At 52.8% G+C, this 27,547-nt stretch overlaps 1 protein-coding gene across 2 annotated transcripts in view; it reads right to left on the bottom strand.

Moving 5' to 3' along the window:
- PTPRN2 (protein tyrosine phosphatase receptor type N2) overlaps positions 1-27,547 on the bottom strand; it is a 479,830-nt gene that overhangs the window by 26,403 nt on the left and 425,880 nt on the right. For both annotated transcript variants that reach the window (XM_070423558.1, XM_070423559.1), the window contains 3 exons: positions 19,205-19,352; positions 9,193-9,266; positions 1,721-1,798 (listed from right to left, as the gene is read on the bottom strand). In XM_070423558.1, coding sequence (XP_070279659.1) covers positions 1,721-1,798; positions 9,193-9,266; positions 19,205-19,352 — 300 coding nt within the window. The remainder of the gene's footprint in view (positions 1-1,720; positions 1,799-9,192; positions 9,267-19,204; positions 19,353-27,547) is intronic.

Genomic DNA, 27,547 nt, shown 5'->3' with positions numbered 1-27,547 from the left:
AAACAGATGGAAGAACATGCCATGTTCTTGGATTGGTAGAATCAACATCATTAAAATGTCCATACTACCCAAAGCAATCTATAAATTCAATGCACTTCCCATTAAAATACCAACGGCATATTTCACAGACCTAGAACGAACTCTCCAAAAATTCCTCTGGAATAAAAAAAGACCCCAAATAGCTGCAGTGATCCTGAGAAAGAACAAAGTAGGTGGGATCTCAATAACAGATATCAAGCTGTATTACAAAGCCACTGTTCTCCAAACTGCCTGGTACTGGCACAAGAACAGACATATAGATCAATGGAATAGAATAGAGAGCCCAGAAATCGACCCAAACTAATATGCTCAATTAATATTTGACAAAGGAGGCAAGAACGTACAATGGAGTCAAGATAGTCTCTTCAATAAATGGTGCTGGGAAAATTGGACAGATATATGCAAGAAAATGAAACTAGACCACCAACTTACACCGTACACAAAAATAACCTCAAAATGGATAAAGGGCTTAAATGTACGACAGGAAACCATAAAAATTCTAGAAGAATCCAAAGGCAACAAAATCTCAGACATATGCCGAAGCAATTTCTTCACCGATTCAGCTCCTAGGGCATTGGAAACTAAAGAGAAAATAAACAAATGGGACTACATCAAAATAAAAAGCTTCTGCACAGCAAAAGAAACCATCAACAAAACAACAAGAAAGCCCACTGCATGGGAGAACATATTTGCCAATGTTATCACCGATAAGGGTTTAATCTCCAACATTTATAGAGAACTCATACAACTTAACAAAAGGAAGATAAACAATCCAATCAAAAAATGGGCAAAGGACCTAAATAGAAACCTTTCAAAAGAGGACATTCAGAAAGCCAAGAGACATATGAAAACATGCTCAAAGTCACTAATCATCCAAGAGATGCAAATCAAAACAACAATGAGGTGCCATCTCACACCTGTCAGACTGGCTATCATCAACAAATCAACAAAGACAAGTGCTGGAGAGGATGCGGAGAAAAGGGAACACTCGTGCACTGCTGGTGGGAATGCAGACTGCTGCAGCCACTATGGAAGACAGTATGGCGTTTCCTCAAAAAACTAAAAATGGAACTCCCATTTGACCCTGTGATCCCACTTCTAGGAATATATCCCAAGAAACCAGAAACACCAATCAGAAAGGATATATGCACCCATATGTTCATAGCAGCGCAATTCACCATAGCTAAGATCTGGAAACAGCCTAAGTGCCCATCAGTAGATGAATGGATTAGAAAACTGTGGTACATCTACACAATGGAATACTATGCTGCTGTAAAAAAGAAGGAATTCTTACCATTTGTAACAGCATGGATGGAACTGGAGAGCATTATGCTAAGTGAAATAAGCCAGTCAATGAAGGAAAAATATCACATGAATTCACTCATTCATGGATAATAAAGACCATTATTAACTTATGAACAAAAATAGATACAGAGGCAGAGCAGCCTCGAACAGACTGTGAAACTACAGCAGGAAGGCCGGGGAGGGTGGGGGGGCAGGAGGGAGGGGGGTAAGAGATCAACCGAAGGACTTGTATGCATGCATATAAGCATAACCAATGGACATAAGACACTGGGGGGTAGAGGAGGCCAGGGGATTGTCAAGGTGGAAAAAAAAAGGACACATATGTAATACCCTTTGTAACACTTTAAGCAATAAAACAATAAAAAAAATGAGTCACCTGCCAGAAGTCGGCCACAGTGGCGGGCAGTGGTCCCTGGGCGGCAATGTACGCCGGACTCCTGGGGTCATGGTCCATCTGCAAGACAGGTTCACAGTGATGAGCTCGGAAATGGTCACAAACGAGGAAGTCACACAGCGGCCACAGGGAGTGCTGGTCGCACCCTGCACCGACTGCCACCAGGACACGCCCCATGCAGGCGCTCCTGACTGCTGTGCAGGGGACAGGAGCAGCATCAGCAGTGAGGACCAGCCCTTGCTGGTGTGGCTCAGTGGATAGAGCATTGACCTGCAGACTGAAGGGTCCGGGTTCGATTCCGGTCAAGGGCACATACCTGGGTTGCAGGCTTGATCTCTGGCCCTGATCAGGGAGTGAGTGTGGAGGCAACCAATTGATGTGTCTCTCTCACATCCATGTTTCTCTCTCTCTGTCTCTCCCCTCCCTTCCACACTCTCTAAAGATCAATGGAAAGATATCCTCAGGTGAGGATTAAAAAGAAAAAAGAAGTGAGGTTCAGACGCCAATCAATGAACCCGCTACACAGGCTGGGCCGCAGGGTGAGACTGCCAGCAGGTGGCCTTTCCATGGATCCCAGAGCGGGTTGGCATGAGCAGGGTGAGTGCAGAGTCAGGGTCCAGGCCATGAGCAGGGCTGGTGCGAGGTGAGCCCTGCTCCCGGTTGAGTGAGGGCCCCGCTCATGGCGAAGCACCTCCTGCCTGGAAGCAGTGCATCTGCCTCCGGAAAGAGTTACCGCCCACAGGGGCACTTGTTTTGTTACCACGAAGGCTCAGGCACGGCTGAGTCACGCACGGTCGGCGTCCTGGGGAGGAGGCGGCCCAGCAGCTGGCCCCCACCAGACGGGAACAGGAGTTTTCGATTCGCAGTGCTGGGGTGACATAGCCCCACCTCCTGCCCAATGTGCTTTTGTACCCAAAACAATTTAGAGAGCAGCCCGGCTTTGAATTGTTACTATGTTCAAATTAGCATTTAGTTGCTTTCAAAATGAGAAATGTGATTAAAAGTGAAAATCTGAACTGGTTTCAGGAGAGTAAATAAGGCCACCTTTTGTCACAGGTCTCAATTGTTGTGGTGTTTCACTTACTGTCCCCAAGACCAAAGAGGATGGGACACTCGCCATCCCCCTCGCTATCGCGTGGCTGTCGCGTGGCTGCCACGCAGAAGGCCGTGAACACCTAGAAGGCTCAATGGGGAAATGAGTCCTCCGTTGAGCAACAAAAGACAGCCCTGACAGCGGTGCCACGCACCCTCTGTGGGACAGACGACATCCCGGGCAAGAGCACTCGGTGTGAGCAGCCAACGCCGCGCCTCAGAGCCGTGGCGGGAGGAGGGGGGCGCGGCATCCTCAGTGAATGAAAGTACAGCAGACAAGGATGCGGACAGAAGCCTCATTCCACTTGATCTCCAAGGCGGGACAAGTGCGATGAGAGGAGGCAGGCATGCCCCTTCCCTTCTCCGGGAAGCACTCCAGGCGGCCGGCGAGCTCAGCGTGGCGGACGTGTGTCCCGCCTCCGGTTCCTGGTGGGAGAACAGCATCTCCGTTCTCGCTCACTTTCCCACGTCTTGTGGGAAACTTTTTATTTGTACAAATGCCAAGTTCACAACCAGAAGTTCTGTGACCGTGGAAGAAGGGAGAGTCTGCTTGGACCCCGGCCCTGTGTCTCTGAGACCTGAGAGGGGAGGGATGTGGGCAGCACGAGGTCTGATGCCCTTCAACCCCAGGATCCCCGGGATTTTTCAGAAAAGGTGAAGTGGAACCCACTGTCCACAGGGTGACGAGTCTGTGAAGACACCGGGTGAACCTGGGCACCGGCATGGAGCGTTCCTATGAACCCTCAGTGCACAGGTGAACAGCCCGTGATCTGCCTGAAGCTGTACAAGGGCAATCTATATATAGGAAGGCCTAAGCGACTATTGGGCCTTTGGACCGGTGGACCTTTCGACTGGAAGCTATGACATGCACTGACCACAGGGGGCAGATGCTCAACACATAGGCATGGAAACATGGAACAGACTGATGAGTCAGAGGGAAGGGGGAAGGGGGAGGGTGAGAAGAGATTAACCAAAGATCTTACATGCATACTAGAGGCCCGGTGCACGAAATTCATGGGCAGGTACCATCCCTAGGCCTGGCCTGTGATCAGGGCCATCTTCCCCAGCTGCCCGCAGCCGGCCCCGCCCCCTGCCCCCAGTTCCCTGTTCTCCATCTGGTGATCGGTGCCTGACGGCCGGGGGGAAGGGACCGAGAGGTCAGCTGTTCCCACCTGCTTGCTGGCCCCGCCCCCTCCGTGGGTGGCCATCAGGCGATCAGAGCCTGCCAGTCAGGGAAAGGGACCAAGAGGAGGTCAGTGCGCCTCATAGTGACTGGTCCAGCAGTCGTTCTGGTCATTCTGCTGTTAGGGTCAATTTGCTTATTACCCTTTCATTATATAGGATAGAGGCCTGGTGCATGGCTGGCCTGCCCTGAAGGGGACCCTGAATCAGGGTGGAGGGTCCCAGCTGGGGGGCGGGGCCGGCCTGGGCGAGGGGTTGCGGGCGGTTTGCAGGCCACCCACGCCCCCGGCTTTGTCAGGAAGGACGTCTGGTCTATCCGGTCTAATTAGCATATAATCCTTTTATTAGTATAGATTATTAGTATAAACTAGAGGCCTGGTGCACAGATTCATGCACTGGTGGGGTCCCTCAGCCTGGCCTGCAGGGATTGGGCCGAATCCGCGCACCAGGCCTCTGACATCCCCGAGGGTCCTAGATTGTGAGAGGGCACAGGCCAGGCTGAGGGACCCCACTGGTGCACGAATCCATGCACAGGGCCTCTAGTTATTAAATAAGCGTGACTGCCTGGTTTTCTCCCTAGAAACCCTAACGTGCATGAAGAACTTCGCAGTAATTTCCCCAGTGTCCTCTCAGAAGTGATCTTAAGGAGGAAGTGTTCAGCGTGTCCTGAAGCCTGGCTCTCTTATTTGGCCAATTTCTTATGCTATTCAGGGCATCATCCTCTAAGGAATCAATTTGTACTAGTTAATTAGATAAATGCATTCTGATACTAGATAAATCAGTTAAACACATTCTGATACCAGTTAAATCAGTTAAACACATTCTGAACTAAAACTTTATTTATTTTAATAATTCTTTATTGTTGAAAGTATTACATATGTCCCCTTCCCCCCCATTGAACCCCTCCAGCCCGCCCCCACCCCCACCCCAGGCCCTTATCGCCCTACTGTCTGTGTCAAAGGGCCATGCATATATGCATACAAGGTCTTTGGTTGATTACCTCCCACTTACCCATCCTCCCCATCTTCCCTCTGGGATTCCACACTCTGTTCCATGTTTCCATGCCTCTGGATCCACTTTGTTCATCAGTTTATTTTGTTACTTAGATTCCAGATATAAGTGTGATCATGTGACTCTTGTCTTTCTCTGACTGGCTTATTTCACTTAGCATGATACTCTCCAGGTCCCTCCACGCTGTCTCACAGGGTAAGAGATCCTTCTTTTTTACAGCTGCAGAGTGTTCCATGGTGTAAATGTACCACAGCCTTTTTATCCACTCGTCTACTGATGGGCACTGGGGCTGTTTTCAGATCTTAGCTATTGTAAATTGTGCTGCTATGACCATAGGGGTGTGTACATTCTTTCTGATTGGTGCTTCGGGTTTCTTAGGTTATATTCCCAGTAGTGAGATCACTGGGTCAATGGCAGTTCCATATTTAATTTTTTGAGGTAACTCCATACTGTTTTCCATAATGGCTGCACCAGTCTGCATTCCCACCAGCAGTGCACGAGGGTTCCCTTTTCTCCACATCCTCGCCAGCACTTGTCCCTTGTTGATTTGTTGACGGTAGCCATTCTGACAGGTGTGAGGTGATACCTCATTGTGGTTTTAATTTGCATCTCTCAGATGATCAGTGACTTTGAGCATTTTGTCATGTCTCTTGGACATCTCTATGTCCTCTTCGGAGAAGTGTCTATTTAGGTCCTCTGCCCATTTTTTAATTGGGTTGTTTGTCTTCCTTTTGTTAAGTTGTATAACTTCCTTATATATTTTTGATATTAACCCTTTATCAGATGTATCATTACCAAATATGTTCTCCCATACAGTGGGCTCCATTTTCGTTTTGTTGATGGTTTCTTTTGCTGTGCAGAAGCTTCCTTTTTAAAAAAATATATATATATTTTATTAATTTTTTACAGAGAGGAAGGAAGAGGAATAGAGAGTTAGAAACATCGATGATGAGAGAGAAACATCGATCAGCCGCTTCCTGCACACCCTCCACTGGGGATGTGCCCGCAACCAAGGTACATGCCTTTGACTGGAATCGAACCCGGGACGCTTCAGTCTGCAGCCCGACGCTCTATCCACTGAGCCAAACCGGTTAGGGCGAAGCTTCCTTTTTTGATGTAGTCCCATTTGTTTATTTTCTCCTTAGTTTCTTTTGTCCTAGGAGATGTATCTGTAAACATATTGCTATGAGAGATGTCTGAGACTTTTCTGCCTATGGTTTCTTCTAGGATTTTCATGGTTTCACTTAAGGGACATTTAAGTCCCTTAATCATTTTGAGTTATTCTTGTGTATGGTGTAAGTTGGTGGCTTGGTTTCATTTTTTCCTGTATCTGTCCAATTTTTCGAGCACCATTTATTGAAGAGACTGTCTCGACTCCATTACATGCTCTTGCCTCCTTTGTCAAATATTAATTGAGCATATTGGTTCGGGCTGATTTCTGGGGTCTCTGTCCTGCTCCATTGCTCTATATGCCTGTTCTTGTGGCAGTACCAGGCTGTTTTGATTACGGTGGCTTTGTAGTATAACTTGAGATCTGGTATTGTGATCCTTCCAACTTTGTTCTTCTTTCTCAAGATTGCTGCAGCTATTCGGGGTCTTTTTTGGTCCATATAAATTTTTGGAGTATTTGTTCTAGATCTGTGAAATATGCCATTGGTATTTTAATAGGGATTGCATTGAATCTGTAGAGTGCCTTGGGTATGGACATTTTAATGATGTTGATTTTACCAATCCAGGAACACTGGATTAAAACTTTAAACATTTTTCCTCCCTTAATATACTGCAGAATAAAGAGGGAGGTGATCCTCACCTGCTGACAGAGACTTCAGCCTGTCCCTGTTGTGAAATGTGCAGTTTTGACAAAACTGCCATGTGACTGACGAGCTCAGCCTCCGCTCCAGTGCCCGCCGCCCGAGGGGCCTCTCTCGGACACCATGAGGCAGAGCAGGGCCTTGGTTCACTTTCACGACCTCCGATGAAAAGCAAAGATTGCCCACTATCGCCCATGGCTGGTGGCGGAGTTTAATGGGGGCTGAGCACAACCGTGGTGACGGATGGCCAGGCTCCCAGCCCTGACGGCGCTTCTTACTGAGCTGCTGGCTGCAGCTGCCGTGGCCGCTATCTCAGAGGAAGACGCTCCACGGGCTTCTAGTTCACCGTTACGACTCAAGTTAAAGGAAGACCTGTGGTGTTGAATAAAGGAGGGAGCACAACAAAATCACGTATTTCCCTCGGTGTTGCCTTCAGACCCAAGTACCTGCGGGAGCTGCTCCTGGACGATGCTGTTTGCACACCAGCAGCTGTGCCCACCCTGACGCTGGGCTTCAGCGGGCGCTGGAACTCGGAGCCCACACAGGGGACGTGGGGGCTTGCACACATGCCCTCATGGCTTTCGGACCTGGAACAACTCCTTTAGTTCTCTCGTGGGTCCTCCCAGGGACCAGGAGTCATAGAAGGACGTGACTCTCCTTGTTCCAAGGGTCTGGGGTCAGTGCCATGGTCCGTTGTGCAGGCCGGGGCCAGGCAACTACAGACCTGCCTCCTGGACACAGGCCTCTCACAGCGGGGACGGGTGGCCACCAGTGCAGCTTTGCCTTGATTGTTTGAATCAGAACCAACAAGAAAATCCAAGCACATGGCCACAGGAGAACCTGGGAACCAGGGGTCGAGGTCCGGAGGCACCTGCAGGAGGACCCAGGTATGGACAACCTTCTTCCACGAGGCCACAGGCCAGGGCGGGCTCGGCCGGGCAGGCAGGCACGCCGGCCGGTCTTCCCTGTGCTGTGCTGGACCGGCGGTGAGAAGTGTCGGGAAGCGCGAGGTGGCCCAGGCACGTGGAGCCTCAACAAGAGGCGTTTATACAACAGGCGCTTTGGAATGAGTGGAACCAGCCACTGTGGCCCCCGTGGCCCATGTCAGCAGCTGCTGCTTGGAGTCACATGGCGATGCTCTCCTGGACAGCTCGCCACTGGGGAGCCAGGGGCTGCTAGCACCTGGGGTGCCTTTCATGAATCCAGAGACCCCTGTCCCACACAAACCTCTGTCACCTGTAAAGTCATTGCCTTGGAATAGCAGCTGGTGCAGCACCCCCACACACAGTCCTTGACTGGATGCAAGTCATGATTTCGGGGAGACGTCTGGACACCTCCCCTAAGACCAACATGGAGAAACATGTCTACATCGAGGGCACCTCAGCCCCTCGCCCTCATAAACCCACACCAAGCCCTTCTCTGCTGCCGGCTTATATGCCCTCGACCGCACTCCTGTGGCCTCTGCTTGCAGGCACACAGCCCTCTCCCCGTGGCTGCAGACCCCCAGCCCCTGCCCCCCTGCCCAGGGCAAGAGGACCGCAGGGGCCGCACGCAGTGAGACAGGAGGCAGGACGAGCCCAGGCAGCTGTGGGTGGGAGGACCTCCCCAGAAGCTGAGAGGGTGGGCTGGCCACGGGGACCTGACAGTGAGGGGTCAGGGGGTGACAGAGACCCCTTTCCCTTGTCTGGTCCGCAGCTCCACCTCCCAGAGGGCACAGCACCCTGCACCCCTCCAGACAGCCAAGTGCCGGGGATCACTTTCACAAGTGCCAGGCGTGGCTCTAATTTTCCCCTTTCCCCGGAATGAATAGGGCACAAGTGGGCCTGGGAAAGGGTGAACCTTCAGACCACTGGCGCTGGCCCTCCCGGTCACTGCTCCCTGCCCAGGACACAGTCACCTGGCCACTGGGAAAGGCTGGTTGCTGAATGAGACTAGTTACTTCGTTGAGACTAGCAACCTGGCTGAGACTAGTTACCTGGTTAGGGCTAATTACTGGTTGCGACTAAGAACCCAGTTGAGACTAGTTAACTGGTTAAGGCTGGTTCCTGGTTGAGGCTAGTTACCTGGCAGAGACTAGTTATCTGGTTAAAGCTGGTTCCTGGTGGAGACTAGTTACATGGTAGAGACTACTTACTTGGTTACTGGTTGAAACTAATTACCTGGCTAAGACTGGTTACCTGGTAGAGACCAGTTACCTGATTAAGGCTGGTTACTGGTTGAGGCTAGTTACCCAGTTGAGGCTAATTATCAGCTCTCTACTGGGAGCAGGGCAGGGCATGTTTTCCATGCCAACCTCATGTGGCTTGCCCACGTGGTGCCCTGGGAAAGGCTGGCGCCCTCCGTGGGGACAGTACTTACAATGGGGCTGGCGTTGATGTAGTCTGAGTTGCTGTGGCTGTTTTCCGGCTTCAGCAGGATCCGGGAGTGGTCATCTGCAAAGGTCCAGAGCAGAGAGTCAGGTCTGTGCCAGCCCGCACCGCCCAGGAGTGTGCACGCAGCGATGCCGCGAGGGCCCTGTGGCTGTCCTCTGCAGGCGGCGTCCCCTCTGAGTGCTCAGCCCTTCCCACGGAGCTCAGGGTGCTCTGCCCCTTCTCCCCATTTACTCCCGTCACCGTCTGTAGAGGAGAATCAGGCTGTTTGAGGACCTGACTCTGTCCCACCTGGTACAACCTGGAGACACCAAGGTTATTTGCAACATTTATAGAGTTGACCTTTACACATGTTCAGCAACATAGTAAATAAATGTCGACATGCAGAGGAAGCTATCAGGCACCACTCAATACCTCAAGCTTTGTCATCTACAAACAGCTAAATCCTCGAGGTGATAGAATTTCATTTTATTTATTTATTTATTTATTTATTTATTTAAATAAATCTTTATTGTTCAGATTATTACAGATGTTCCTCTCCCCCCTGCCTTATAGCTCCCCTCCACCCAGTTCCCACCCCACCCCATGCCCTTACCCCGCCCCCTAACATCCTCGTCCATAGGTGTAAGAATTTTGTCCAGTCTCTTCCCACACTCCCACACCCCCTTACCCCCGAGAATTTTCAGTCTACTCCCTTTCTATGTCCCTGATTCTATTATATTCACCAGTTTATTCTGTTCATCAGATTTTTTATTCACTTGATTTTTAGATTCACTTGTTGATAGATATGTATTCATTGTCACTTTGTTGTTCATAATTTTTATCTTTACCGTTTTCTTCCGCTTCCTCTTCTTAAAGAATGCCCTTCAGCATTTCATATAATCCTGGTTTGGTGGTGATGAACTCCTTTAGCTTTTTCTTATCTGTGAAGCTCTTTATCTGACCTTCAATTCTGAATGATAGCTTTGCTGGGTAGAGTAATCTTGGTTGTAGGTTCTTGCTACTCATCACTTTGAATATTTCTTGCCACTCCCTTCTGGCCTGCATAGTTTCTGTTGAGAAATCAGCTGACAGTCGTGTGGGTACTCCCTTGTAGGTAACTAACTGTTTTTCTCTTGCTGCTTTTAGGATTCTCTCTGTCTTTTGCCCTTGGCATTTTAATTATGATGTGTCTTGGTGTGGCCCTCTTTGGATTCCTTTTGTTTGGGGTTCTCTGTGCCTCCTGGACTTGTAAGTCTATTTCTTTCACCAGGTAGGGGACGTTTTCTGTCATTATTTCTTCAAATAGGTTTTCAAAATCTTGCTGTCTCTCTTCTTCTGGCACCCCCATAATTCGGATGTTGGTACGCTTGAAGTTGTCCCAGAGGCTCCTTACAGTATCTTCATGTTTTTGGATTCTTTTTTCTTTTTGCTTTTCCAGTTGGGTGTTTTTTGCTTCTTCGTATTTCAAATCTTTGCCTTGATTCTTGTGATCCTCTTGTCTGCTGTTGGATCTCTGTATATTATTCTTTATTTCGGTCAGTGTATGCTTAATTTCTGATTGGTCCTTTTTCATATCCTTGAGGGTCTCACTAAATTTCTTGGAGGTTTCCAGAAAATTCCTGAGTAACCTTATAACCGTGGTTTTGAACTCTATATCCAGTAGTTTGCTTTCCTCCATTTCTTTCATTTATAACATGTTTCTTTGTCTCCACATTTTGGCTGCTTCCTTGTGTTGATAGAGTGGCCTTGTGTGGTAGGTGTCCTATAGGGCCCAGTGTCTCTACCTCCCCAGTCACCTGAGGTGGACACTCTAGTTACACCCCTTTGTGGGCTGGGTACACAGTCCTGTTGTAGTTAAGCCTTGATTGCTGTTGGTGTCACTGGGAGGAATTGACCTCCAGGCCAATTGGCTGTGAGGACCACCTGTGTCTACAATGGAAGAACTGCTGTGCTGGAGACACCCTTATGGGGCAGGACTTGCTTCAGTGGGGCTTTGGTCCTCACTGAGTCTGCCCCTTGAGTGTGTCGCTTATGGATGTGAAGAGTTGTAATCTGGTATGGTCTCACACTGACCACTGGGTACACTGGCTCTTGGATCTCTAAGGAGGTGCAAAGTCAGCCACTGCCTGAGGCCACCCAGCAGGAGCTACAGAGAGATCTGCAGATTCCTCCTCTTTGGGATTTGGAGGTGCCCAGGTGAGGCCCAGCTGTGAAGCAAGGCCGACTGCTGCTGCTGAGCCTTGGACCTTCTTTTGGAAGCTTTGGAGCTCTCTGACCCAGCTGCAGTTTGTTAGGTTTTATGCTGCGAAAGGACTGGTCATTCATATGCAAAAGCTGCTGTGCACAGCTTGGGTGGGGTTGTAAATTGGGTGGGGCGGGGTCTTGGGGAATCACCAGGGCAGAGCAAACAGCAATGGCTGCCAGTCAGCCCTGCTCAGAGAGGTCCCTGTGTCTCCGTGTTCCGCGCCTCTGCGCAGAAACGATGATCGCTGTGAGTACCTCTGAGAGAAAGCCACCTCATGTTCCGGCCCGATGCCAGACAGTCCAGTTTCTCCCCGTATGAGTCTGGGTCCCCAGAGTCTCGCCCGGAACTGGAGTTCAGAGCAGTCAGAAGCTTGTATCTCCCTCCTGATTGAAAAAAAACAATAGTGCAGCCAGGTGCCAGCCCATTTCGTGAGCGTCTCCACACCTCCACACCTCTTACCAGTCTCAATGTGCTTTTTTCTTTCCTTCTAGTTGTAGAACTTCCACTCAGCCAGTTTTCCCTTGGTTTTGGATCATTGATGTTTTGTGTTTTAGTTGTAGTTTTGATGTGGTTGCGAGAGGCAGCAAGTGCAGGTGTTTACTTATGCCGCCAACTTGGTTCTTCTTCCAGGGGAGGGCAGTTGTGGGCAATCAGGCCGGCAGGGGAGGGCAGTTGGGGGTGATCAGGCTTGCAGGCAGAAGCAGTTAGGGGCAATCAGGCAGGCAGGCAGGTGAGCGGTTAGGAGCAAGTGGTCCCAGATTGGGAGAGGGATGTCCACAGGTATCGGGCCTAAACCAGCAGTCAGACATCCCCCGAGGGGTCCCAGATTGGAGAGGGTGCAGGCCAGATTGAGGGATACCTCTCCCCCCATGTACTAATTTTGTGTATGAAGCCTCTAGTATCTCAATAAAAACATATTCTTAAAAAAAAGAAGCTTGAATGAACTCCTGAGCATTTACCCCGCACCAATGCCTGCTGCAAGAACAATATTTCTAATTTCTCCTGCATTCTGTCTGTTCTAAACAGAACTCACATATATCACCTGCCTGCTTCCCACCACACCATGCCATAGACATAACGGGAACTATTCTCCCATTTTAAGCTGAAAAACTAAGGCCCAGAAACACTCAGTGAATGACTTAATAGAGGCCACATGGCCAACAGCCAGGAGCCCAGGTTTGAGGTCCAATCCTGCACCTGGCAGCCAGGGGATGTCTGGGTCAATTATTCAATATTTTAAAGTGTCGGATTTGTCATCCAAAGTGTGGGATACTGATGTTGAACTCACAGGCATGTTGTGGCAAATGGTGTGAATAAAGCAGGCACTGTAATCATGTAGCAAGGGGCTTACGGACAAAGTCAAGATTATAGGTGCACACACCTCACCGGTGAAAAGCCCACAGAACTGACACACGTATCTAGAACGGTGGATGCATGGCGTTGCCACGAAGCAGAAGATGGTTTTCATAAATGCCAACAGGAGATACTGTGTGCGATGAGAGGGCACAGAACCCTGCAGGTAGACAAGCGAGGGTCCTGTGGGGGTCGCTGCAGCTCGGTCAGCGGACCTGCACCGGCACGGCCTGTCCCATGCGCCACACGAGCCGCCGGAGCCCACCTGCGGAGAGGGTGCCAGGCCTCTGTAGCCGCAGATAACAAGGATCTCTACAGACGGTCCCCACAGCTGGCGAGTGGCTCACTGACCCAGTGTGTGACGGTGTGGGTCCTTCACTAGAAGGTGCAGACCTTGGTGTGCTGAGGGGTCGGGAGTCCGCGGGATCATGGCCGTCCAGTGGTCAGCCAGGACTCGCACCGTTGCAATGTTCCTTTGCGATTTAGATGAAACCATCATGCTGGCCGGATGCCGCTGGCTGTGCTTTGCAGCTGTGGTTGTGGAGGTGTGGTGTGTATCAGGGGCCGGGCCGGGGCGTGTCTGGAGGGTCAGTTCCGAGTCGCTCATGTAGACCGTGCCCTGGGATAAGCCCACGGCATTGGGACCACAGTTCCTGCGTGGGGGTTGCAGGTCCACGGGCGGCTTCTGCTCTGCAAGCCCACAGCCAGGGCTCTCCCACACCATCGGCTCCGCAGTGAGGCCAGACGGCGGCCTAAGGGTTCCGCCAACACACACAGAAATGCCTTTACTGATTGGGACTTGTAGTTGATGCAAAGCAATGAATTTAAAAACGTGTTTTTAATTGATTTTAGAGAGGAAGAGAGAGGGAGAGAGAAACATTGAGGTGAGAAACATCCGGTTGCCTCCCGCAGGTACTCCGGCTGGGGACCCAACCCAAAAGCTGAGCATGTGCCCTGGCAGGGAATCCAGCCAGTGACCATTTAGTGCCCCGGACAACACGCAACCCGCCGAGCCGCTCGGCCAGGGCGAAGCGATACATTTTTATATTATGTTTGTTTCTGGATTCTGAGAAGCGAAAGAGATGTTTTCATTGCAGACGGCTTCCCGTCACTGTGGCAGAGACGATGGTGTGTGACGGATCCTGGGGGCACGCGTGACTGGCCAGCTCGCACTGACCAGTGCGTCCTCGGCCTCGGGGTGTGCGGGTTCTGTGGCTGCTGGAGGGAGCGTCCACACACCCAGCGGCGTAGACACCACTGTTTATAGTGGGCAGCGCTGTCCTTTAGCCCAGATGTCGGTGGGGCTGGCTCCCCTGGAGACTGGGGGGCGGAGGGCCTGGGCCCTGGCTTCCAGGTGCTGCCCGGCCTTCTGGGCCCTGTGGCTTCTCCTCACAGCGCATCTGCCTCCCTCGTGCATGGTCACCGGGGTAATCCAGGATGACTCTCTCCTGTGAAGGCATGTGGAATGCGAGCCTTTGCCACATCAGGTAACGTAGTCACGATTCTAAGGGTTGGGACGAGGGCACCTCGAAGGCCATTGTTTTGCCGCCACACCCAGCAAAATGACACAGCACCGCCCGCCAGAGACTGAGAGTCCCACAGGAGCTCTGGGACCCGTTCCTGCTGCCCATGGCAGAGCGGGTGCCCCTCTGATACCCTCCTCAGCCAGGTTAGCAAGCACTGCGGTGCTGAGGCCTGTGTCCAGCTGCTGGACAGCCAGTGACTTCCTGGTGCCGCCCTCTGCGCCGCCCCCCAGAAAAGGCCTCTGAGAGGCTGCTGGTGCAGATGGCGGGGCCACAGGAGCATCTGTCCTGTGTCTATTTCAACCAAAAGCTCTCAGCAGGTGCACACCTTTAGTCCTACAGACAGAGCATTCCAACAGGTAGCATTCTGCACCTCCACCTCCAAGGAAGAGAGGAGGTGGAGTTGGTAGACGGGAGGGCAGCAGTTGCTGTCGAGGTTCTGGTCACCGGGCAGGTGAGTGGGAATGGCGGTCACGGTCTTCCCCCTGAGGCCACGAGGCGCTGGTCACGCTGGCCGAGGCGGGTGCGGACAGGGCCGAGCCTCTGTGGCAGGGGTGTGGCTAGAACATGGCGTGTAGTAGGTCTGGGACTGGGCCAGTGAGATGGCCCCTGGGAGGTCACCTCAGAAAGCAAAGGCGAGTGTAAAACCAAGTACATTATAAAGTGGAACATCCAAACTACAGCTACAAATGTGCCTGTGTCTGGTTAAAGAAACACACACCAAAAGTTGTGGTGAGGACATCACTGGAATTCTGGGAGCATCGGTGGATTGAAACAGGATGTTAGAGACGATTGCGAATGTCCTTAGTCCTAACATGGGGCTGCGAGGGTGCGGCACCGTCCTCGTTTTTAGGAGACGCAGGCTGCAGTGGTGAGATGGCATGACACCTGGAACTCACTGTGAGGCAATTCCAACAACAAATAAAGCACACACTCACACACTCACTGTCACACACACATGCTACCACTCCCACACTCACACCCACACACTCACACACTCACTGTCACACACACACATGCTCCCACTCCCACACTCACACCCACACACTCACACTCACTCTCACACACATGCTCACACTCACACACACCCACTCACTGTCACACACACACTCACACTCACACCGAAACACTCACACACTCACTGTCACACACACACATGCTACCACTCCCACACTCACACCCACACACTCACACTCACTCTCACACACATGCTCACACTCACACACTCACACCCACTCACTGTCACACACACCCACACTCACACCCACACACTCACACACTCACTGTCACACACACACGCTCACACCCACACTCACACACTCATTGTCACACACACACACTCACACCCACACATCCACACACAGTCACACACACACACCCACACTCACACCCACACACACTGTCACACACACACGCTCCCACTCCCACACTCACACCCACACACTCACACACACTCACTGTCACACCCACATTCACACCCACACTCACACCCACACACTCACACACACACTCACTGTCACACACACACACACTGTCACACCCACACTCACACCCACACACTGACACACACTGTCACACCCTCACACTCACTGTCACACCCACACTCACACTCACTGTCACACCCACACTCACACTCCCACACACTCACTGTCACACCCACACTCACACCCACACACTCACACACTCACTGTCACACCCACACTCACACCCACACACACACACACACTCACTGTCATACCCACACTCACACCCACACACTCACACACACTGTCACACCCACACTCACACCCACACTCACACCCACCTACTCACACACTCACTGTCACACACACGCCCACACCCACACTCACACCCACACACACTCACTGTCACACCCACATGCTCACACCCACACTCACACCCACACACACTCACTGTCACACCCACATGCTCACACCCACACACCCACACACACTCACTGTCATACACACACATCCACACACTCACACACACTCACTCTCACACATATGCTCACACTCCCACACTCACACACACACACACACACTGTCACACCCACATGCTCACACCCACACTCACAGCCACACACACACTCACTGTCACACACACACATCCACACACACACACTCACTCTCACACATATGCTCACACTCCTACACTCACACCCACATGCTTACACACACTCACTCTCACACATATGCTCACACTCCCACACTCACACCCACACACTCACACACACTGTCACACACACGCTCACACTCCCACACTCACTGTCACACACACACGCTCACACTCCCACACTCACACCCACACACTCAGACACACTCACTGTCACACACACGCTCACACTCCCACACTCACACCCACAAACTCACACACACTCAGTCACACACACATGCTCACACTCCCACACTCACACCCACACACTCACACACACTCACTGTCACACACATGCTCACACCCACCCTCACGCCCACACACTCACACACTCATTGCCACACCCACATGCTACACCCACACGCTCACATCCACACTCACACCCATACATTCACACACACTCAGTCACACACACACTCACACCCACACACTCACACATACACACACTCCCTCACACACTCACCCAAACACACGCATACTCTCACACACATAGTCACACACACTCACTCACACCCCCACACATCCCCACACACATGCACACACTCATACACACACTCACTGTCACACGTGCACTCTGTCACACCCCCATACACACTCACACACATACACACTCTCACATACACTCTCACATACACACATGCACACACTCCCTCACACATACACAATTGTCTCTCACACACACACACTCACACACACACACACTCCCTCACACACATACTCCCTCACACACACAAACACACTCACTCACACTCACATACCCATTCACACACACACATACACACACTGACACACACACCCAAACACACACACTGTCACACACAGACTTACTCCCCCACACACGCACACACTCCCACACACACCATGCAAAAACGGCCCACCATCGAGGAGCCGTTGTGGAGTCCAGGTAGCGGGTGTGCAGTTGACCGTGGGTTGTGGTGCAGCCCGAGTGTGTGTGAATGTCAGCACGGCAGAGTGAGGGCTGTGCCAAGCCAGGGGCATTTCTCCTCTGCAAAGGGCTCTGGGAGGGGCCCACGCGGGTCCCGGTGTCAGATCCTCTGGGGTCAGGAGGGCGGCCTGCACTGATGTGGAGACATTCCACGCCGCCCAGGGTTGGGGGGAAGGGACGCTGCCGGTGGCATTGCTCTCCGCGCCTGGTGGCTGCACCTGGCAAGCACCCGCAGGGTGGCCAGGGCCTCAAGGACGCAGAGCCCGGCTGCCGGGACAGCCACCAGACGTTCCTCCCGGCCCCGCCCTGGTTACTCTGTCGAGGGTTTTATCAATGACTTGAAGGTGTAACTGTGCTTACAGAATGTGCGGCTGCAAAGCGCGGAGGGGGAGGAGCTGGGAACTGGGGATGAAAACCTTCCAGGTAGTGCACGGCAGGACGGCACAGCCGAGCTCTGGTGCAGCCGGGAAGGGTCTGGCCCACGTCGGGCTCACAGCAGGAAGACCCGAGTTCAGCGAGCCAACAGTGGCACGCCCACTGCTCAACGAAAACTCACACCCAATGGACGAGAAGACCCATGAGGGGGCACCGCCGTCTGAGGCCTCGTGCGTCTCTGGCCGTCTTCCCCAAGGCCGGTCCCATCCACTCACTCCAAGGCTCTCCCGCGTGGACATGGCAGGACCAGCCAGCGTTTGAGAGACGCCCCCCAGGTCCCCGATCTGAAGTGTACAGGTCAATCCTGATGGGTCTCCCTCCAGCGGAGGAGGCGGCTGTGAACGGAGGAGGGATGCGCCTGTGCTCGGGGGACCTTATCCACTCGACCCAGCGGCGTGGACTCGCTGCCCCCACCGCCCTTCCCACCCACCAGCGTGCTCCTCACGCCCCACGGCGGGCCGCCCAGCTGCGGACGGCCAGGTCAGCACCGTGGCCTTTCCAATTCCCAGTACCCAAGTCCCAGGAAGAAGGTGGCTCCTGGCTCCGGCTCTGGTCAGAGGGGGTGTTGCCACAGCCGGGCCTGGTCCCTGTGTGGCCGAGGACTGGACTGCTGCTGGCCCTGAGCCTGCCCACCACCCTCTGCCGCCGTGTCTGGGTCCCACGGGGGAGGGTGCTCGGGAAAGGTGCTGGGCTAACACCCACAAGACCTGCCGGCCCAGCCTGCACCTGACCTCGGGGACGTGCAGCGAGCACCCCTGAGGTCTGCTTGTTCCCAACTGCCCCCCATCTGGTCCTGAGCACGTGGCTCACCGGTGTCTCTGTCACGAGTCCCTGGCACATAGTAGGTGCTTAATAAATAACTGTTGGTTGGACGTTTCTTTCTGCTTTTCCACTGGCAGTGGTTCCTGGCCAGGTAGCGGTCCACAGTGGATGCTGCCTTGGTGACGGCTGCTCACCCCAGGCCCACGGCCGGCACCACGCTCATCCCCTCCAACCCTCACAGTGCCAGGTTTCCAGGGCGACCGCATGCTCCCAGCTGCAGAGGAAGAGGCTCTGAGGGGCATAGCAGCAAGTCTCCAATGGCACCATGAAAGCCGCCTGACAGCGCAGGCGGCGGGCACCTCTGTCCCCACTGGGGCTTTAGGACTGTGCCCGGACCCCAAGGCAGACATGGATTCTGCGTTTTTAGGCTGGGACAGCCTCACGGGGGCATCCACACTGGGGGACGGGTTGCCGCAGAGAGGGTGCAGGGTGGGGTTGGGGAAGGAGAGGGGCTTCCCAGCCATGAGAATGACATGGGGGACTATGAGGACAGAGGTACAGCCTGTCCCACCCTTCCCGGTGGCGCCCCCGCGGTACGTACAGGCCAGCACTGCTGGGCAGCGGTTCTTGGGCGCGTTCTCCTCCCTTTGGGCCACGAGCGAGCTGTTGGGCTCCGCCTGATACGCGCACAGCGCCTCCCACTCCTTCTCCAGCCGGTTCTTGTTCCTCAGGTGGTCCTCCATGTAGGCCTGCAATGGGAACCAGAGTCAGGGCATGCGACACGGGCACCGGGCACTGGAGCCCACATCCCCTGTGTGCACAGTCAGGGTGCAGACCCCCACCAGGCCCAGTTGGAAGGGCAAGGCTGCCAGGCGCACGTGCAGACACGGAGCTCGCAATCTTGGCTGGGTCAGAGGGGTCTGTCTGTGCAGATTCAGCCCAGGCCGCCGCCCTCCTCTGTCAGGACAGGACCAGGAGAGCCAGGCACAGGGCAGACAGGTCTGGCCACCTACCAGATACTGGACGGAAACCGTGTCCAGCCGGGAGGAAGCAAGTGGGGCTCAAGCCTCAGGGAAGCTCCCTGCGCCACGCTGAAGGGGACGGGGCTTATGCAGGTCAGGAGGGGCAGCTGGGAGCAGGCGTGTCTGCCAGGGGAGCGCAGGGCAGAGGGCGGGGCTCTGGACTGGGTTGTCGGGAGGTTTGGGAGCAGCGTCTGGGCTGGGAAACAGGAGGATGCTGCCAGTGAAGGGACGTGTACCGCTGCACAAAACAGCTCATGTCCCACGGGGACACCACGTGGAAGGTTAAAGAGCCAGGATTCACCCAACCGCAGACACACTGCAGCCTGGGAAGGCGCCTCAGTAAATGTTTGCAATGAAAGCCACTTTCTTTTTCTCAGAGAACCACTGGCTACAAACAGATACGATGTTGCAATATTATTTGAGACTAGAGGCCCAGTGCAGGATATTTGAAATGCGTGCACTGGTAGGGTCCCTAGCGGCTGCCGGCTGCCGGCTCCGGCCTCCCTCACTTCCCCGGGCCGGCCCTGCCCCTGGTCAAACAGACAGTTTGCATACTACGCTTTTATCATAGAGGATTATCCCACTGAAGTCTACAGCGCACTGCTGGAAACCATTTCATGTGTCCCCTCGGAGTCATGCTGAGGCTGTCAGTTCAGAGAGCGCCTCAGGGAGGAGGGGTGGCAGGGACCCCGGGACGTGGCAGCATGAGCGGTGGCCGCGGGCAGGCAGGCGTGTCTCCTGCCACCTGAGCAGACAGATGGCTGTCATTTCATGAAGCTGTCGTTCCCTGGGGCACATGCTAACAATGCACAGAAGGAATGGGGGACCCCGCCCTGACCCTGAGGCCCACACATTCCCACAGATGTTAGTGGGTGTTTGTCAGTCATGTGTGCTCACTCCAGGGCGGGAGCCAGGGACAGGCTCTCCATGCACAGAAGTCATTTCCCCGATAATTGGCCTCCTTTGCTGAACCCACTGGGTGTGATGCATCTAAGATACTGAGCTGCTTCCGCGCATGCAAAATATTAAACAGCGGGTGGTGTTAACAAAAAACAAAAGCAAAACCAGCAGAACCAGAGACTCCGAACCCCCTGCTCTGCCAAGACCTGATTCTTCTGGCCTCCCAGAGTCCCCAGCAGCCAGGACAGCCGCAGGGCTCGACTCAGTGTCCGAAACGCCGCTTCACCCGCTGTGCGCAGCCAGCTCACCGTACACCGCCAGCACCCTCCTGGTTCCCTCACAGGGCAGCCAGGTTCCAGCTCAGGTTCCACCCAGGAGCACCACCCGCAGTGCCTAGATGAGCCCTGGCCTTTGTCCAAGTGACCTAGACTCTCCTCCCCAATAAAATCTTCCCCCATTGGACCCCTCCCCCAATCATCCACCCTCTGCGCCTTGTTCACGCTGATCCTCCTTCATGAATCTGTCCAGAGGTCAAGGTCAGTGCCAGCGAGCCTCCTCTCGGGTCTGACCAGGACATGCCTGTCACCACCTGTCTGATCTGCCTGACTGACAACCACCCCCCTCAGACACTTACTGTTATTTTATTTATTATTATTTTTGTTAACCCTGACCTGAGGAAATTTTTTTATTGATTCTTTTTAGAGAGAGTGGATGGGAAGGAGGGAGAGAGAGAGACAAAGAGAGAGAGAGAGAAACACTGATGTGAGAGAGACACATTGATTGATTGTCTCCTGCAACGCCCCAACCTGGGCTGGGGATTGAAACTGCAAGCCAGGTATGTGCCCTTGAGCAGGAATTGAACCCTTGGTCCAATAGGCCATCACTCTAACCACTGAGCACACTAGCCAGGGCCAGACATTTACTGTTTTACTTATTGATTTTTAAAATCTTTATTGTTGAGATTATTACACATGTCCCTCTTTCCCCCCATTATCCCCCTCCACCCAGTTCCCGCCCTGCCTCAGGCCTTCACCACCCTATTGTCTGTGTCCATGGGTAATGCATATCTTACCTAATAATAGACAAACATGGTAATTGACCATACCTCAGCTACGCTTCCCATTGGCTAATCAGCAGGATATGCAAATTAACCCAACCAAGATGGCGGCTGGCAGCCACGCAGCTGAAGTGAGCAGGAGGTTTGCTTGCTCCAGTGATGGAGGAAGTCAAGGTTCCCCGCCTGTCCCGGCCCAGCTCTGAGCTCCAGTCTAAGCAACAATGTTGCAATTATAGAAGCTAAACAAACCCAGAAACCTGCTTTCAGCCAGCAGTGGCCACGGAGCTGGAGACTTGGGTTGCCCCTGGCGATGGAGGAAGCCAAGCCCTGGCCCCAAGCTACAAAGTTTCAATTATAGAAGGTAAATAAATCCCAGAAAAAAAAAAGAAGAAAAGGAGAGGCTGGGAGCTTCTGTCACTGGGGAGGCTTGGCCAGGGTGAAAACAGCCCTCAGCCCTTCACCCAGACTGGCCAGGCACCCCAGCGGAACCCCCACCCTGAAGGGGGTGTGGCCAACCTGAAAACGGCCCTCAGCCTTTCACCCAGACTGGCCAGGCACCCCAGTGGGGACCCCCACCTTGAAGGGAGTGTGACCAGCCTGAAAACATCCCTCAGCCCTTCACAGACTGGTCAGGCACCCCAGTGGGGACCCCCACCCTGAAGGGGATGTGACCAGCTGCAAACAGCCATCAGCCCCTCACCCAGACTGGCCAGGCACCCCAGTGGGACCCCCACCCTGATCCGGGACACCCTTCAGGGCAAACCAGCCAGCCCCCACCTGTGCACCAGGCCTCTATCCTATATAGTAAAAAGGTAATATGCAAACTGACCCTAACAGCAGAATGACTGGGAATGACTGGTCACTATGACACACACTGACCACTAGGGGGCAGACACTCAATGAAGGAAATGCCCCCTGGTGGTCAGTGCGCTCCCACAGGGGGAGCTCTGCTCAGCCACAAGCCAGGCTGCCAGTTGCCAGTACAGTGGCGGTGGTGGGAGCCTCTCCCGCCTCCTCAGCAGCGCTAAGGATGTCCGACTGCAGCTTAGGTCTGCTCCCCGCTGGCAAGTGGACATCCCCCAAGGGCTCCCGGGCTGCCAGAGGGATGTCCGATTGCCAGCTTAGGCCCAATCCCCCGGGGAGTGGGCCCAAACCAGCAGGTGGTCATCCCCAGAGGAGTCCTAGCCTGCGAGAGGGCACAGGCCAGGCTGAGGGGACCCCCCCTACCCCCCGTGCACAAATTTTTGTGCACTGAGCCTCTAGTATGCATATACATTCTTTGTTAACCTCTTCCCGCCCCACCCCCTCTGAGATTCATCAGTCAGTTCCATGGTTCCATGCCTCTGGTTCTATTTTATTCATCTGACTTGAGGCCCGGTGCATGGATTCATGCACTGGTGGGGTCCCTCCGTGTGGCCTGTGGGGATCAGGATGAAACTGGCATCCAACATCTTCCAAGGGATATAGTAGTGCGCGGAGCCGCAGGCAGCCGGGGAGGAGCCGCTCCCACTCCTTCCGGTCAGCTGAGCGTCTGCCCTTGTCTTCCATTGCCGCCCCTTGCATCTCCTGGTCTGTCACACCCAGCTATGGAGAAGTGAGTCCCTAGGGCAGAGCTCCCACGGCCTCACTAGGGGTGCAGATTGAGGCTTGGAGAAGTGGGGTGAGTGCCTGAGGGGTACCCTGGGCAGACCAGGGAGCCATGGTTGCTGTATGGCAAGGCTGCCCACTTCGCATACCATCCTGCAAGTCCTGGGATGGCTCCAGTCTGACAGGAGGAGGCAGGCATTAGGGACAGAGTTCATGGTCTCTTTTTTCCCTCCCTCTGTCCCTCAGTCCCAGCTGCCTCAGGGAGGATATGGCCAAAGGGGTTGATGGGGGCCGGGGGCGCCATGCCTCTGGAGTGGTGGAATTTGGGCCAATGGCCTGGCCTCCCAATGTGAACTGCAGCTCAGCCCCACCTGCTTGCAATCTTTTATAGACTCAATCGCCTGTTTCTCTTTTTGGCTAAGTTGACCGCTCCCTGTTGGTCAGTGCACATCATTGCAACCAGTCGACCAGTTGCTTAGGTTTTATATAGATAGATTCCTTGTTTTGTTCATTAGGTTTCTTGTTCCTTTATTTGGATTTTTAGATTCAATTGTTATAGATATGTATTTATTGCCATATTGTTAATATCTTTTTTCTTTTTTTGTGTGTGTGTTCATATTTTTTATCTTTCTGCCTTCTCCTCCTCCTTCTCCCACTTTACCTCTTCTTCCTCCTCCTCCTCCTTCTTCTTTCTCTTCTTAAAAAAGATCTTTCAACATTTCATGTAATATTGGTTTGGTGATAATGAACTCCTTTAGCTTTTCCTTTTTTAAAATTTTTATTCTTTATTGATTAAAATATTAAATATGTCTCTTCTCCCCCCTGATTGACCTCTCCCAGCCACACCTACCCTCTTCTTTAGCTTTTTCTTGTCTGTGAAGCTCTTTCTGACCTTCACTTCTAAATGAGAGCTTTGCTGGGTAGAGTAATCTTTGTTGTAGGTCCTTGCTGTTTATCGCTTTGAATATTTCTTGCCACTCCCTTCTGGCCTGCAAAATTTCTGTTGAGAAATCAGCTGACAGTCATATGGGAACTTCCTTATAAGTCACTAACTGCTTTTCTCTTGCTGCTTTTAAGATTCTCTCTTTGTCTTTAAGTCTTGGCATTTTAATTATGATGTGTCTTGGTGTGGGCCTCTTTGGGTTCCTCTTGTTTGGGACTCTCTGCTTTCTGGACTTGTAAGTTCATTTTTTTCATCAGGTAGGGGAAGTTTTGTCATTATTTTTTCAAATAGGTTGTCAATATCTTGCTCTCTCTCTTCTCCTTCAGGCACCCCCATGATATGAATGTTGCTTGAAGTTGTCCCAGAGGCTCCTTACACTATCTTCATATTTTTGGATTCTTTTTTCTTTTTGCTCTTCTGATTGGGTGTTTTTTGCTTCATCATATTACAAATCGCTGATTTGATTCTTGGAATCCTCCACTCTACTGTTGGTTCCCTGTAAGTTATTCTTCATTTCAGTTAGTGTATCCTCCATTTCTGACTGGTCCTTTTTCTTGTCTTTTATGTTCTCACTAAGATCCTTAAAATTATCACTAAGATCTTGAAAGTCTCACTAAGTCCCCTGAAGCTCTCATTAAGATCCTTGAGCACCCTTATAACCATTGTTTTGAACTCTGTATCTAATAGCTTTCTTGCTTCCATTTCACTTAGTGCTTTTACTGGAGATTTCTCCTGTTCTTTCATTTGTGACATGTTTCTTTGTGTCCACATTTTGGCTGCTTCCCTGTGTTTGTTTCTATGTATTAGGTAGAGCTGCTATGTCTCCTGGAATTGGTAGAGTGGCCTTGTGTAGTAGGTGTCTTTCAGGTCCCAGTGGCTCAGCCTCCCCAGTCACCTGAGCTGGGCCCTCTAGGTGCACCCCTGTATGGGCTGTGTGCACAGTCTTGTTGTAGTTGATCCCTGATTGCTGTTGGTGTCAGTGGGAGGAGTTGACCTTCAGGCCAATTGGCTGTGAGGACCAGCTGTGACTACAGTGGAAGAGCTGCTGTATAAGAGACACCCCTCTAGAGAAGGCCTTGCTTCTATGGGGCTTTGCTGCTCACTGAATCTGTCCCTTGAGTGTGTAGCTTGTGGATGTGTAGAGTTGTAATCTGGATGGTCTCCCACTGACTACTGGGTACACTGGCTCTTGGGTTTCCAGGGAGGTGCAAAGTCAGCCACTGCCTGGGGCCACCCATCAGGAGCTATAGAGCAATCTGCAGACAGCTGCTACTTGTGTTGGGTTTGGAAATGCCCAGGTGAGGCCCAGGTGTGGAGCAAGGTAGGCTGGTGCTCATGTGGGGTCTTGGGCCTCTTATTGATAGGTATGTAGCACACCTAGTCCAGCTGCTGCTTGTTTGGGAGATTTTAGGAAAGTCTGAAGCCTGAGGCAGGATAGACCATTCAGATGGAAAAGCTGCTGCAAACAGTTTGGGTGAAGCTGCAATTGGGTGGGGCAGGGTCTCAAGAATCACCAGGGCTGAGCGAACAGTGTGAGCAAGGCTGATGGAGACTCAGATATGGCTACTAGTCAGCTCTGTGATGGGGGAGGTCACAGAACAAGAACAATGACCACTACCAGCACTTTTGTCTGGGAGAAAGCTGCCCCCTAGTTCCTGGCCCTTTGCCAGACAGTCTAGTTCCTCCCCATATGTCCCTGGCTCTCTCCAAGCCATTGCCCCAGCACTGGAGCTCAGAGGGAGTGGGACCGTGTAAGTTTGTGCACTGGCCCTTTAAAAGGAACTGCCTGGGTACCCAGCAGCCTCCGTGTTACCCAGACACAATCCCCTCTGGTTTTTACAGCCCAAATTAAAGGGACTTCTCTTCCTGGCACTGGAATCCTGGGCCGTGGGTCTGGTGTGAGGCTGGGGCCCCTTGCTCCTCACGGGAAGCCTCTGTAGCCACACTATCCTTCTCGATTAAAAACATGCCATGCACAAAAACATGCCCGCATGGGTGTTGGGCCAGCCCGTTCCCTGTCTCCGCCCCTCCTACCAGCCTCGATGCACTTTCTTCTTTACTTCTCTAGTGGGACTTGCATTCAGCCAGCTTTCAGGTGGGGTTCTGGATGATGGTAGCTCTGTATTTTAATTGTAATGTTGATGTGGTTGTGGGAGACGCGCTTACGTACGCCACCGTCTTGGTTCCTCTCCAGACACTTACTGCTTAAAACCTTGTCTCTGTGACGTTAGTCACGCTCTCCTTGGGCGCCAGGCTCTTCCTCTTCTCGGGCGTCACTTGTTTTACGAATGGGGCTCACTTAGCATGTGGTTTGGGCATGTGGTCAATATTGTGGAACGATTGCAGCCTGGAAATCTTTAAGTAATTGGAATCACAGCGAAAAACTTCATACCCATGATGAGCATCCAAACGAATTTGCTTTCAGATCTTTTGAAATTTGGAAGAATCATCCAGGAAAGTAACACAGGGCTTTGTTTCCTCTCCGACCTCCTCCTTTCTGGGTGATGCAAGCAGCACCTGACATGCCCACGAACGGTGTCATTTACAGCAGCCGGGCCTTTGGGACGGTGTCACTGCCGCTCTCAGATGAGACGCCTGCACATGTTGATTTGGCCTAAATATTTTCTGATCGGGTTGTCAGCCCCCGAGGACAGGAGAGCGATTTCTATGGAGCACCCGGGAAGCTCGGCTCCTGCTCGGGTCATGTGACCGCTGTCAGAAGCCTTCCTGGCGCCTCATGGCGCAGCCCTAACAAAGCGGGCAGGCACTGGCTGCTGCTGAAAGAGGGAAAGAAGCGAAAAGGGCTGGTCCCCACGTGGCCGCTTCTTCACCGTGTACTTTGGGGCAAAGCATCTACTCTCCCCGACCCGCCACCCGCTGCTTCATACAATGGGAGGGACGTGTTTGTGAAGCTGGCCGACGGAGCTGTCCAGGGCGTGCGCCTTTCGAATCGGAAGTACAAGTGGAGGGAGGTGGTCGTGGTGGGTCTCAGCCTTTCACTAGAAAGAGAAGGAACCTTAAATTCCCTCCCGTGTCCTGTGCCTGATTGCACTGCAGTCCAGGGCCGTTTACCCGCCACTAGGAAATGTGGCACCTGAAGTCTCACCACGCCCTCACCGACCGCAGCGGGAACGCAGAGTTTAGGGGACGGTCACAGGAGTGCCCTGCTGTGGAGGTGCCTCCGCGAGGCATCCCGTGTGACGGCATCGCGCATCCTCCGGGACAGTAACAAGCGACACCAAGGCAGCGTTTTGCATCGCATCCCGCTGACGGGGAAGCTGGTCTCTCCCACAAGCTCAGTCTCCTCCTGGTGCTGGCACAGCCCACACGTGACCGCGTCGTCAAGCGGCGTCGGCGCCCACTCCACGTGGAACCAGGGACGGCCCAGCACGTCTCCACCCTCCGTGTGTTTGTTTTGTTTATCACTGTTGTGAG

Source organism: Myotis yumanensis, unplaced genomic scaffold (assembly GCF_028538775.1).
Source record: "Myotis yumanensis isolate MYYU_CA2020_CCGP unplaced genomic scaffold, mMyoYum1.0.hap1 SCAF_9, whole genome shotgun sequence".
Lineage (NCBI taxonomy): Eukaryota > Metazoa > Chordata > Mammalia > Chiroptera > Vespertilionidae > Myotis > Myotis yumanensis.
This window is presented reverse-complemented; position numbering and strand designations above follow the sequence as displayed.